Source organism: Tursiops truncatus, chromosome 5, assembly GCF_011762595.2.
Source record: "Tursiops truncatus isolate mTurTru1 chromosome 5, mTurTru1.mat.Y, whole genome shotgun sequence".
Classification (NCBI taxonomy): domain Eukaryota; kingdom Metazoa; phylum Chordata; class Mammalia; order Artiodactyla; family Delphinidae; genus Tursiops; species Tursiops truncatus.
The window spans coordinates 66,344,206-66,358,791 of record NC_047038.1 but is presented as its reverse complement, the minus strand read 5'-3'; the positions used below and the strand labels follow the sequence as shown (position 1 = coordinate 66,358,791).

General features: G+C 36.7%; 1 protein-coding gene across 8 annotated transcripts in view; it reads left to right on the top strand.

The window, feature by feature from the left end:
- Positions 1-14,586, top strand: part of ATP8A1 (ATPase phospholipid transporting 8A1) — a 242,128-nt gene that overhangs the window by 68,199 nt on the left and 159,343 nt on the right. For 7 of the 8 annotated variants that reach the window (XM_019928250.3, XM_073805203.1, XM_019928246.3 and 4 more), the window contains 5 exons: positions 4,687-4,756; positions 6,682-6,809; positions 10,661-10,772; positions 12,124-12,289; positions 13,781-13,908. In XM_019928250.3, coding sequence (XP_019783809.1) covers positions 4,687-4,756; positions 6,682-6,809; positions 10,661-10,772; positions 12,124-12,289; positions 13,781-13,908 — 604 coding nt within the window. Of the gene's footprint in view, positions 1-2,026; positions 2,101-4,686; positions 4,757-6,681; positions 6,810-10,660; positions 10,773-12,123; positions 12,290-13,780; positions 13,909-14,586 lie in introns of all 8 variants that reach the window. The other variant, XM_019928247.3, reaches the window with a different exon arrangement.

Sequence of the window (14,586 nt, the reverse complement as noted above, 5' to 3'; positions counted from 1 at the left end):
TGAGCAAGTAAGAGTTCGCCAGATGTTTATAGAAGTAAGTCTACAGGTAGTTGAAGTAACTCCCTGATTCTCCTTTCTGTTTAAATTGATAATCTTTCATTTAAGTTTTAAGAATGGCTAACCAACAGAACGATGTACACTTGGTGATACTAAGTAAAAGTTTGATAAATTTAATGGATGATGGACCATCTGAATGTCATATAACAAAGTTCAAAAGGATAGTAAAGCATTCCAGCAATTTCAGAAACTATTGATATTTTTCTGATTAAACTTTTCATAGAGACGTAACTTACCATAAAGACCATCATATGCTGAAACATTAATTATAATTTTCATTTTTTATGCTCAAAAATATGAAGATAATTGACTATACTGCCTTGACTTGATATTTAATTCTAAGTTGAAAGTTTTCAAAATATTTTTTGTCTGCCTCTATCCAATCCAGACTCCCAATAAGCTCTGTGCTTGTATTTCTTAAACTCTAAAACATTTTTACAGGATTTATTTTCTCAGCATTAAAAACATTTAGTGGTGACTATCAATAATGGTAGATGAGAATAGTTTCTGTATCTTAATATAGCATCCACCATGATTAACTTCTTCAAAGATGATTCAAATAATCATTTAAAAATTAAAAATATTATCTGATTCATTGTTTTTTGTTATAATAGAATCAAAGTAAAGTATGAAGCTTGTGCTGTTAAATAGTTCTATCCAAGTGGCAAAAATACCACCTTTCAGGGGGTTTTTTGTTGGTTTTTTAAAAATTTTTTTTTCTCAAAAGGCTTTTGCATTACTTGGCCCTTTTGAACTTACATTAGCCTTAAGAAGTAGGTAGAAGCTTTTGCCATCATTTAACAGAAAGAGGAATTTTGACTTTTCTTATTTTCGGTCATTTCACTTTAGCCAGTGACTAGGTCAGGGTTGGAATACCTAACTTCCAACTAACTGGAATTCCAACTAGATACTAATCTAGTATCTTCAGTATACTACACTGTCCACTATCAAAATAATGACATGGTGATTTTCACCGGCAAGTGAGCACCATGCTAAATGCAAAAAGCATAAACAACAATTTATGATATTTTAATTTCTGATTTTTAAAAAATTATTAATTGCTAATATTGCTTGTTCTTTGAAGTAGTTTGAAATTGAAGCATGAACATGGTTGAAAGTTACTGTGTTTCATTGATTTTCATTTTGAAATGAAGAAACTGAAATTTTACCATATAACAAAAAATACATATATGGGTTTAGAAAGTATAAAATACAGTAAAATAACTCAAGCTACTAATTCAATTCCAAACAGGTTCCTGGCATGTCTGTTTCATACCTTCTCTGAAAATTTTCTACTGAATTCAAAGGCTTACCCTCCCAAGACAATTCATTACCAAGACTTTATTATTAAATAATTCAAAAGGCTGCAATTATGACTTCTAACTTCCCAAGATCCATGCCCTTGCAGCTTTACATTAAATTTATTAAGATATTTATGCAGTTAACTTTGAAAATGTTTTGGAATCAGGAAACTTTAACAAAGTTTTTTTTTAGAGTGGGTGTAGGGGGAGAAATAATATAGTATACTTTGTTTCTCAAAAGCCTAAGAATAGTTTCCACCATTATTTCTTTTCTTGGGTAGGAGTGGACATGTAAGAGATGGCAAGAGAGTGAGGAATTGGAGAAAGGAAAATCTATAAGATAAAGTAGCTCTCTGTAAAAAAAATATGTTTTTATTTAATTTGCTAAGATATGCTTGTGAGTAAAACTTTAGAACTCAAAAGCTTCTGCATTAAAAATTGAAAATTGGGCTTAAAAGCAAATAAATGATCCTTAAATATTCTGTTTTCTTGTGCCTTTAGACCTGATCAAAATGAGTTTTGAAAAAATTGGCATTAGACATTGTTATTAACATGTATTATTTTCTATAATAATTTCAAACCTTCTGTCTCTTTTGTCCATTTGTTTGTTTGTTTTTCTCTGTTATTCATTTTTTTCCGTTTTAATTATTTTGAACTGGGACCTGTAGGTGGCAGTAGGGGAAATAGTGAAAGTGACCAATGGGGAACACCTCCCAGCAGATCTCATCAGCTTGTCCTCAAGGTTAGAAATACTGAGTTGTACAGGATGTGTGTATGTGGATCCTCACCCTACACCAGAAAATAGTTTGCACCCAGAGGTGGTTGAGCTCTGTATCTCTTCCGTTAAAACACAAACATTTTACACTTCTTGGTGATGGATGTTTCACAGATGTTTCAAAGGCCTTTTTTGAATACATTGTTGATTGACGTTCCTCCCTCAAGTGGGCAAATGCAGCTCCTGTTGTTATCAATAGGAGTCAGAGTCCTTGAGGCGCACCAGTAAAGGTAGATTGTAATTGCCTGTGCATCATTACGCTATATTCATATTTAACAACTTGGCTAAATGCCAAGGCTTAATTTATTACCTCTCCAGGATATTGTTTTGCACAATGTTAAGATTTACATGAAAGACAGTTATCGAGAATTTTTTACAATTTTAAACATGTCTTAAATTTGAAATTTTCTCTAAGTTCAATAGAATCCCTTCAGCAGTTATGCTATAATTTGGGATTGTATAGGGTTTACAGAGGACCCCCTGCACAAAGCTGGATGTTGTACATTTGGTACCGCATGCTTTGGGATCAGTTTTTATCCCACTTGTAACTAGTGACAAAATGCACGTTACTCGATATATTTCAGCTGTCTACTAGTGTCTGTATTGTGATATGCATCTTGTTTCATTTTTCCACGTACTAATCAAAACGCCTGCTTTGCCCTTCTTTAGTTTGTGTTTTGAATGTCATAATTTGCTGAAATAATTATTATCTAGCATGATTCCTTGTCTGAGACTTCTTGCTGCCTTTTCATGGTATTGTCAAGAACTTATTCAGTTAACAGTTGTCTTAAGAGATTAAGAAAGTTCTGAATTTGGATGTATATTTTATTTGCACCACTTCAAATAGAAGCCAGCTATTTAACTTTCTAACTTCCTAGCCATTTAAGGTCCTAGAAAAGGACTTTATTTTGTGGGGGAAAAAAATATAATTAGAACGTTAGTCTTATTTTGATATGAGAATGGCCTTGGTTATATTGAGCAGTAGAAATTTAATGCATTTCACTGTCAAAATATGGAATTGGCATTGTTCATTTAACATTTGTTTGTCATCATGCTTCTGTGTTATCAGATGTGTTTTATAATGGTTTTATAAACCATTTTTATTTCAAATGTATATGTAAGTAAATTACAAATTGGGAGCAATTGCCAAAACCAAATTACTATCATGACAGTAATAAAAAATTAAACCTTATTTAATTGATAGAGTGAAGATATAAATACTGAAAAACTTGTTTTCCCAAAACTTGGTTGGGAAAAAGTATCAGCCTTTATGGAAGGAAAAAAAAAAAAAGCCCACAGAAAAAAATTAAAGAACTTACAAAGTTACTTTAAAATGAATCTGTAAAATATTTGATTAATGACCATGTGTTTCAGTACTTTTCACAAGTCTTCAAGCCATAAAACTAAGCTGTGTGCTCATTTCTGAAACTCAGAATCGTCTGCTTTACACATGTACAAATTGGAAGTTGATTAGAAAATTCCAGGTGTTAGTGACTTAGAAATCTCTAACTGTGAGTACCCATGCTTATCAGAAATTACATTCATAATTACTTATAGGATGTTAATTAATTGGGCTTTTTATATAAGCAAGTGCTGATAAGATTAATTTAACTTCAAAATGCTTTTCCTTATAGCTGAGGATCAGTTATACAGTTGGGCTGCAAACTCACCTGTCTGTAATTGCTGAGCAAGCAAAGTCAGCACGTGAAGGGTGGTCAGGTTATACGACAGTCACGGGTGTGTACCTGTGATAAAACTGGAGAGCACGGGCCCCTTATACCAGTCATTGTGTACCAAACTTGACTAAAACACTCTGGTGGGGACCCATAGAATGTATCTCCTAGTTTCAGGTCAAGGAGCAACATAGCCAAGTTGGCTAATTTTAGTTTCAGCTTTTAGCTGCCATGCAAATCTCTGAAGCAACTTTAAGAAATAAAACAGAAAAAATAGGGGGAAGAAAGTGTATATCCACTTTCATTGTAAAATCTGTTCATACAGTTTTTTTAAAGTAGCCTTGAAATGTAAATATTATGGTTCATATGATCCTGTTCATCGTTTCTAAAGATGCAGTACAATACAATCTGAACATGTAAATGCAAGTTTATAGAAGCAATAATCTGGAATTTTCTAATCCACCGCTTAATCAATTTACATGTGGGCTATGAGCATGAAATCTCACTTGATATTTTTGAGCTAAAGATATATATGGACACAAAACTGCTCTACGTTTCAGATACAGGCTGTGTTGTGTCTATATGATGAACAATTTAAGTAAAATGTGACAAATCTAATTATTTACATTATCTTAAAGATCAGTACTAATTGTCAGGAAGTTGCTTTGGGGTCCTGCTGGCTGCACATCTGATCCATGAGTTTTCATGCATGGGGTCTGCCTCACAGCATTTTGTGGTTAGAATGAAAGATATCAAGAAACTAGGCGACTAAACCTTTGTTTAGAATGAAAGGCTTCAGTGAGTCTGAGCATTTAAGTAAGTTATTAGTATGCTTTCTTTCCCCCACTAAATCTTTGTGCTTTTCAATTTTAAAAAACAGTGAGCCGCAGGCCATGTGCTACATTGAAACGTCCAACTTAGATGGTGAAACAAACTTGAAAATTAGACAGGTAAGATCTAATATAGGTTTATATAATTATTGCTGTTCTCTTAACATGGAATTGAGAGCTTTGCTGGGGAGGAAGAAAACTTCCCTCTACCCTTCTACATTCTTCTGGCTGGTCTAAGAATTAAATTGACATGAGACATATTAACAGGAGAAAATCAAATTTAATTTCATACGTATAGGAACCCCACATGCATGAGAGGCTCAGAAACAGAAAGGTAGAATGAGGTATACATGCCATTCTGAGGTAAGGAATGGGATAAGCGTCCTGGGGCTTCCAAGGACAGGAGGGTCATTCATAGGATGATAAGAAGAGCAGATGTTTGGTAATTAGGTGTTTGCCCTGCCAGATGGATGGGTCCACTTAAATAAAATTTATCTCTGGTAATAACTTTTCTCTGGGAAAAATCCCCAATTTAAATTCTTCTAGGTAGTTAAGGGAAGGACAGTAGTTTCTCTTGAACCCTCAGGATCTCCATTGCCTGTAGCTCAAAATAATCCTCATGCAAAAGTGACACTTTTTTTTTTTTTTTAAGATGTTGGGGGTAGGAGTTTAGTAATTTATTAATTTATTTTTGGCTATGTTGGGTCTTCGTTTCTGTGCGAGGCCTTTCTCCAGTTGTGGCAAGCGGGGGCCACTCTTCATCGCGGCGCGCGGGCCTCTCACTGTCGCGGCCTCTCTTGTTGCGGAGCACAGGCTCCAGGCGCGCAGGCCCAGTAGTTGTGGCTCACGGGCCTAGTTGCTCCGCGGCATGTGGGATCCTCCCAGACCAGGGCTCGAACCCGTGTCCCCTGCATTAGCAGGCAGATTCTCAACCACTGCGCCACCAGGGAAGCTCCAAAAGTGACACATTTTGAGGAGGCTCCTTCTGAACCCCTATAGCTTTATTTCTTAGTATTATTGTCTTGAGTTGAGGCAGTTCTGTCTACTTGCAAATATTTCCTCATTGAGCCACAATGAAGTGGTTTTATAAACTGAAATAGTTAAATATTATGGAAAATTCAGTTTTACTTGCCTAATTAAATGTGGTCCATCATATAGATACTATTCTGTAATATTTTTAACACTTTCTGTTATAGCCAACACTCTGATGGTAGCATTAGTAGCTCTAAGTGCTTTCATGTGTGTTAGCTTATTTATTTTTCTGTTCTCCTGGCCCATATTATTTGGCTTTGACATATGGAAAAGACACAGTTTCCATTGCTGTTCTAAAATTCTCACTAATCTCAGGGAATCGGTTAGATTTCTCTATTTATTTCTCATACCACTCCTAATAGAAAGTCACTGTACGGTTTTTAAAGTTTTAAAAGGGACACTAAAAAAAATGTATTCTCTTGGGTTCTAGACAAATAGTGAAAATGACGTGTGGGAAGGTTGGGTTGTGGTAGAAGCAGGTCGTCCTCACAGCACCTGAACTCAACCTGCCACAGGAAGTGAGGGCTGCTCAATTCCAGCCAGTTGTAGGTGGCCAGAGGGAGGAACTGTTTTGGAGTTTTCCTTCTCAGTGAACTAAAAGAACAAAAACATAACTACTGTCTTTGGGTATAGAGTCTAGTTATTTTGCATTCCCTTTTGGAGCTTCAGCAGACAGATTTAGACTGTATAATGCTAAATATTAGTTTTATTTTTGGAAGCAAACAGTTCTTTGAGGACTTATTTCAAAATATCTTCGGAGGCTAGTTTATAATCTCTTTAAGATATTTTAGAGTTTTCACAAAAGCTGCCCTGTTCTGCTAAAAACATATATGTTCAAGTAGAGAGGAGGTTATCCCCTAATTTCGATTTGACAAAGTGGTGGGGGGGATAATTGCTCATAAAACCGTGGGCTCTCTTAGATCTTAAGGTGTGGATGAATTCAGAATTCCTTGCTCCCTCCCACATACAACTTATTTAATATTTTCTTTGCTTATTTAAAAATTTCTAAACAGGGCTTACCAGCAACATCAGATATAAAAGACATTGACAGTTTGATGAGAATTTCTGGCAGAATTGAGTGTGAAAGTCCAAACAGACATCTCTACGATTTTGTTGGAAACATAAGGCTTGATGGACACAGGTATGTAAAATCGGTTTTCATAAAAACACAGAAGTCACTGTGTTGCAGGGTATTGTTGACCTAGGTACACATTTTCTTGTACTCTAAGTTTGATAACCCAAACCCTTTTTCTTAAGCATTTCTGTATTCTACCCAGAGTTCTTTTGTGAAAATGCTCTTAACCCTGTACACATGGTATAGCTGAAGACTTCCCCAGGGTTCCTGCCAGCCTAGGAGCTGGATATTTTCACGGATATGCCAAGCTTCTGGCGCGTTGTTTAGTGGTTTCCTCTTTGGCCAGAATACTTACCTTATGGGCTTAACTGTCGGTCTCCATGGCCCAGGTGCTTTCTTGTAATCTCTAGATGCCTCAAGGAGTTCAGACTCTACCCACAGGGGTTAATTTGCTGGATAATTTCTTGTCTTCTCTGTGTAATTGCATATGCTCTTTTCTAGGCCATGTTATCTGTAGTCATCTTTTATACCTGCTTCCTACCCCTCTCCCTTCCCTCCCCTCCCCTCCCCGCCTGTTTCCTGCCTCTTCCGTCATCCATTCAACCTGTACCCAGCAGGCCAGGCCAGTTGCAGATGTTAAGGAGACAGCAATGGACAAAGCAGACAAATCTGCCTGACCTTGAGAGCTAACTTTCTTGCAGTAAGGGAAGGGCAAACAGACAAACAATAAAATGACAAATAAAAAATTTCATACCATGTTAGAAAGTGATAAATGCTTTGGAAAAAATGGCCCAGGATAAAATAGATTGGGAGTTCTTGGGAGGGAATCACTTTTAGTTAGTGAGGTTGCAGAAGGTAAATGTTGCTTCATTGAGAAGGTAATATTTGAGCAAAGGTGAGTAGGAGATGAGGAAGTCAGCCATTTGAATATCTGGAGGGAGAAGATTCTAGACAGAAGGAATAGACAGTGCAAATTATTAGCTGTATGGTTACATCATCTGAAAGTGGGGAAGTGCCTGGAGTATTTATGGAACAGCAGAGTTGCCAGTGTGTGTGGAGTGGAATGACCAAGGAAGAGGGTAGTAGAAGAAGGGCTAAGAGAGAATAGTGGGCCAGACCATGCAAGGCTTTGTAGGCCATTGTAAGGGTGTTATTCTGAGTGAAATGGGGATCCACTGAAGTGTTTCAAGGGGCAATGTCAGCGGTTCAGTTTGGGACTTAATAAGTTTGTGACGTCCAAACAGAGACGTCAGGAGGCAGTTAAACATATAAGCCTGGAATTTGTGCTAGAGGTCCGGGTTCATGAGATAAATTTGGAAGTAGTTGGTATAGATATTTAAAGCCATCACCAAGGGTGAAAGGGTATAGTTAGAAAAGTGGAAAGGGCTGTCCTAAGACTCGCCAGCATTAAGGTTGGGAAGAGAGGAGTTACCAGCAAAACAGACTGAGATCAAGTTGGTAGCATGGAAACCGAGAGAGTGAAGAAACCGTACCAAGGCAGAGGGAGTGACTAAAGTGGGTCACATGTTGCTTATGGTCAAGTACCATGAAGTCAAATACAGTGAGTCTGAGAATTAACAGTTGGATCTAGCAAGTGGAGATCCTTGAACTCTATTAGGACAGGCAGAGCCTCATGAGAGTGGGTTTGAGATAACAGAAGAAGAGTTGAAAAATAGACAACTTTTTCAAGGAGTTCTGTTACAAAGGGGAGCAGAGAAATGGGGCAGAACTTGGCAGGAAGGGTGGGGTCTCCTCTGCTTCCCTTCTCCTTTCCTACTAGGCATTTGTAGTGGCCAACTAAATGCAGCTAAGCTTACTAGCTCACGCCACCAGCTTGAGAGATTATCGGTGCTTTCAGTATTTTGTAATTCCATTATTACAGTATTTGAATTCTAAAGGACACTTGAGTACCCTGAACTGTCATCCTCATTCAGATCCACCAAAAGTTTTCCTGTAATTTTTGAAGTAATTATATATGGTTCTAAATTTTTCACAGCGTGATCTTTCCATGAACATAGACTAATGATAGATTTGGACATTTATACAAGTAATGTGTTTCTGTAGCCTGACGTTCCTAACTGGCCAGCTTCCATTTCTTATCAGTTCCCCAGCAGATCGATGCCAAGCAAATCCACACAGTGAAGGAGAAACTTTGTATGATGGTGCCAAGATTTGGGGTACAGATAGCATTTATATAATATGCTTCAATTTACATGAAAGGTGGAAACAGATTTTCAGTATCTTTGTGCCTGTAGCACATTTGACTTCTACAGTGATTACCCAGCGGTCTTAGAGCCGCTTAGTTTAGAATTAATGTAGTTTGATGCCATTAAGGATGAGGGTCATTGTCTAATGCCAGAGACTTTGGAATTCCAGCTCTGATGAAAAATTAATAACTCATTCTTGTTGAGTCCTTGTAATTGAAAAGCATTTTTTTTCTTTTGAAGAGTTTGTAGCTAATTCCGATCAATGCACACCACAAGTGCCGAGGTGCCAGTTGCCATGTTATACCCCATCGGATATGTGAGAAACAGTTGGCACATATGTGCCCCAGAGCATAATCCAGCAGCTTCCCAAGAACTTCTTGGAAACCTGCTTTAGGCCTGAGGACTCCTCCCACCCCTGAAGTGCACCCCAGATCTTAAGATGGGTCTGAAAGGCATGTTGTTGTACATGAAGAATGAGAGGTATAGTTGCTGTGTTCTTTGACTAAATTGGAATACACTAATTCCTAAGAATTTACTTACTTAAGTAGAAGGCTTCAGGTGCTGTCATTACCCATCTATCTCGATTGATTTCATCTGAGCCAGTGACATTTGTGTCGTTCCTAAAAGAAGGTCCCAGGCCCAAGCTACTACTAGCCTTAGACACTTACTGGATTATAAAAATCCACCAGAAATGAAAGCTTCAGTCTCTATTTGTGTCCTCTGACAAATAAATTCTGTGTTTCTGGAGAGTTTTCTTGGGGGAATTGCCTCTTCCTTTTTCTGGAATTTTTATTTTATGAATTTTTATTTATATTTGACTTTTTTTTTTTTTTTGCTTTTTTTAATCAGTAAAACGAAGCAGTAGTGATAGGAATCTTTGAGCCATTAGATTTTATGTAGTACGTTTCCATTAAGAATCCCACTATATTTGCGATAGCTTGTAGCCTTCTGATAGCTCTATGAGAGGTTGTATCAACCCACAGCCTACCATAGTGGGTAGCCTTGCAAAAAACCCCCCAAAACCCCGCTTGACCCTTATTCATGAAAGATGTAGTTTAAATCATATGGAATGGAGAGCCTCAATTTGCTGTCATTTCAGAGGAGTGTTTAAGACTTTTAGATGCTTACGATTTTATTCACAGTTCTTGGAAGACTGATCTTCAAATACAGTAAATGAATGTCCTAGAGATTTTAATACAGAGACGTAATCTCTGGAGGGCAGGGATGGCAGTGCAAGTATATGATGAGATCTGTGTATTTATCTTACCTTGTGTGTTTTTTTGAACCTTCATTGTGCACAAAGCTATTTTTAATTTAAAGGAAGGTGGAGGAGGGGGAACAGATCCCCTAATCTCACTACTTTCAAATATCTCAGAAACCTAAGTGGACTTGCTAAATCAGGAAAAGTCTTCAACAGGTTTGAGAATGAGCCTCTGAATTCCATACTGTTGCCTACTGTCTTGGATAATGAAGTTGTAGGAAATGGCTGCTTTGGTGGTAAGAAGAAGCAACTGAAATGCTTCCCTCCAGCTGTCCTTGTGTAAGAAGATTATTCTTATTGGTAGGAAAATTACTTCTTTTCTAGAAATAAAGTAAAATGTAAGAAGGGTTATTTTCATAACAGGACCTTTCTTGGAACTATATAGTGGCTGTAGAATTCTTAAGCATTTTGGAAAATGTCGTTTCTAATGTCAACATAATCTGTCATAGCACTGTTCCCCTGGGAGCAGATCAGATTCTTCTTCGAGGCGCTCAATTGAGAAATACACAGTGGGTTCATGGAATAGTTGTCTACACTGGACATGACACCAAGCTGATGCAGGTGGGATTTTTATCTATGAAAACCTTTTGGATCCAAGTCTTTTGAAAATATGCTATTTGTAGGTCTCGGTGCTGTAGTCCTAAACCTAGCAGATCATCTGTCATAGATACCTGAGCCCCACACTCTGTATCCAGATCTCATTCTTCAGTGCGTGGGGCTGTGACATGGCTCACTCCATGCAAGAACACTAGAACGTTCCACCAGAGATCACCAAAGCGTGAACACCCAGTGATTTTGCATACCAGTCCATTGGCAGCATTTACTGACTATTGCAATGATTGACAAAAGTTGTCTGTGTAACGATGAGTGCTCTGCATTATTTATCTTATAATTTTATTTTATTACAAGGATCACATTCTAGAACTTGTTTTTATTTTTTATAAAATTGAAAGAAAAACTTGTAACTGTTTGTTAATAGTCAACTATTATGTTGACTGTTTTTCACAGCATTTTTATGTTGAGCCATTTTTAATCAGCTTTAATCCTACCACTTGCAACATTTACACATGCCTTTGGCTGCTCCTTCTCTACATTATAATATCACGAGTGTTCAGTGGTGAGGTAGGTGTGGAAAACTCAGTTTTAAGGTACTAAATGAAAATCTGCTTTGAGGGCTGATAACTTTGTACATTGTAAAGGCACAAAGGTGTTATCATCAGGCAAGCAGGACTGCTGTTAATGATTCCACCCCTAACTATTCTATAAATTCTATAAATCATCATTTTATGTTGATTTTTGACATTTAAGTTTCTGTCATGTGGATGCCGTGGTTAGCACAGATCATTTTTTATCATTAAATACAGCTCAGGAAACTTGCCTCTGTTATTCTTGATAGCACTACTTAGATTGCTGCTGTGTTTAGTAAAACAATTACTAAATGCCACCAAAAAATCTGGAAACCAGAGATCCTTTAAATGTTGTCTTCATAGTCTGGAATTTCCAGGTCTCTGGCTCTATGGGTACATAGGTCACCTTCTCTGCCTCTCTTCAGGAGCTGAGATGCTAGATGCCTTAGTCGACCCTGTTTGCTTAGGTAGTCAGGTAATGCATTATTCATCTCACCTGCCACAATGCAAAAGCCATGTCTACAAAAGGAATGTTATTTCCTTCTTTCTTACTGCTTTACATTGTAGAAAAAGGATTGGATAAAAAGGATACAGTGAAGGAAAAGAGGTGGTTAACCTTTGACAGCTTATTACATCTGATTGTTTTCCATATAATTCTCATGTGTTGAACCACGTGTAGATTTTGAATTGTGACTGACGTTATCATCCTCACCAAAATACTAGATACACATTACTAGATCATTTGTACACATTTCTTATTACTCATCTTCTGTTTCTTTTTACAGAATTCAACAAGTCCACCACTTAAACTCTCAAATGTAGAACGGATTACAAATGTACAAATTTTGATTTTATTTTGTATCTTGATTGCCATGTCTCTTGTCTGTTCTGTGGGCTCAGCCATTTGGAATCGAAGGCATTCTGGAAAGGACTGGTATCTCAATCTAAACTGTGAGCATTAAAGTACTTATTGTACTTATTTTTTCTTTCATTAAAACATGTATTTGTTTCACAACTGATCTTGGAATTTCCAATTTCTAAAAAGAAAACCTTGTTGCCAAGATAACCGGGCATTTAATCCTTATTTTTCAATGCAATTTCCAGTAAAAGTAAGTAAAATGTTACAATCTCTAAAATTTCAGGATCCTTAAAAATATAGTGAGTACTCTAAAATAGTATAAAATGTTATTTTATTAATTTTATTTTAATTTTATTAATTTATTCTTTTAAATATTTTAACACAAGTGGTTACATAGCTATCTGGTAAAGAAAGCAGATTGAGTATATTTAAAGCACCAAAAAATATTTTACATGTTTTTAAAGTGTTTAAATTGAATGTACTTTCATTTCAACTCATGATTGCAGTGAATTCTGTTTCAATAGTCATCTTTTCTGAGGGAAAGTACTATTAAGTAATTTCCTTTTTGGATCATTTATCTTTTTACTGAGTATTTCTGGGAAGTAAGTTTACATTTCCTTTTGATGAGCACTTAACCAATAAATACTTAATTTCCAAGTGTGTGAAAACAAGTTCTAGTAAAACTTTATATCACAACTGATTTTCTCAGTTGTTTCTTATTATACTGATTTAGCTTTGTAGCTATTCCAAGGTTCTTATTTTTTAACAGTTGTTGGTTTGCTATTTCAACATTAGAATTGTTAAGACTACCATCATTTTGTTTCTTCATATACTTTACAGATTATCTGGGATAACTGTTCTACTTACATTATTGAAGAGGAAGAATATAATTTACCTAGAGCTGAACTTACCTAGGGTTCAGCCCTACATTGTTTTAGCTACCTGGGTTGGTTTTGCTGCAGTTGTTTGTTTGCTTTTAAGACATCCTTCAAACTGGAAATGCTTTTTAAAAATTCACGTGAGGGCTTCCCTGGTGGCGCAGTGGTTGAGAGTCCGCCTGCCGATGCAGGAGACACGGGTTCGTGCCCCGGTCCGGGAAGATCCCACATGCTGCGGAGTGGCTGGGCCCGTGAGCCATGGCCACTGGGCCTGCGCGTCCGGAGCCTGTGCTCCGCAACGGGAGGGGCCACGGCAGTGAGAGGCCCGCGTACCGCAAAAAAAAAAAAAAAAAAAAAAAAAAAAAATCATGTGAAAGTGATTCTACCTGGTTGAGATTCTACCTCAGTCCTATCCCTAATATCTCTAAACTTCATGTTTGGAATGGGTTTGAAATACGTGGTAGTACTTTCTCTTTTTAGTACCATTATGCAGTTCTTAAAAGGGTTCACAACATCTTGAACACAAATAATGCCATTCTATCTTGAAGACCGTGTTTGAGAATAAGAACATGTTATCAGCACAGTGTTCCTCCCACACTTTTAGATATACTATATAATACAGAAAATTCTTGTTATGCTAAAATTCTGGTTAATGCAAATAAAATATAAAACTGTAAATGACTTTTTTCCTACCTCCCCCAACAGATGGTGGTGCTAATAATTTTGGACTGAATTTCCTGACCTTCATCATCCTTTTCAATAATCTCATTCCTATCAGCTTGTTGGTTACATTAGAAGTGGTGAAATTTACCCAGGCATACTTCATAAATTGGGTAAATATGAATTATTATTGTTTTTTATTACATGAAACATACATTTTGTCCTTTTTCCTGATAGCGTCTTTCGATCTTTCAGGAAAAAAATCTTAATTATGCCTTACCTTTTTTTTTGACTATAAGACAACATTTCAAAATATTTTTGAGCCTAATATAATATAATAATAATAAATTCATTTGACATGTGAAAATCGTACCAAAGTCTCTCATCTCAGAATCACACAAGTTTACAGACCAGACACGCTGGGGAAAATAGGTCTGTAGTTGAGGAAGCCTGTTTTTGGTTACATAGTGGTCTTGGGGAAAACGAGAATCATAGGGTTTAGAGTTAAAATAATGGATTTTGGTTCTAATTACTAGCTGTGTGAACTTTGCCAGCCACTTGACTTTTTTGAGACTTATCTTCTTGGCCAATCCCACGGGAATAAATAAAACATGCTTTACCTGCATCTCACAGCGGTTATATAGATCAAAGGACGCTTGCGACACAGCAAACAACTTCATAGACAGTTGAGCACTATAGAAATAATACCGTATTCGCTACTTGTAGCAACCAGGCTTTCTATCATGTTTTATAAATCTTTGTAGTTTATTTTTCCACACTGTAAACAATTTTAGCTGGGCTTGAATTTTTATTTTTAATTTTCTCAATTTTTTTTTAATCTTAGAAAAGTG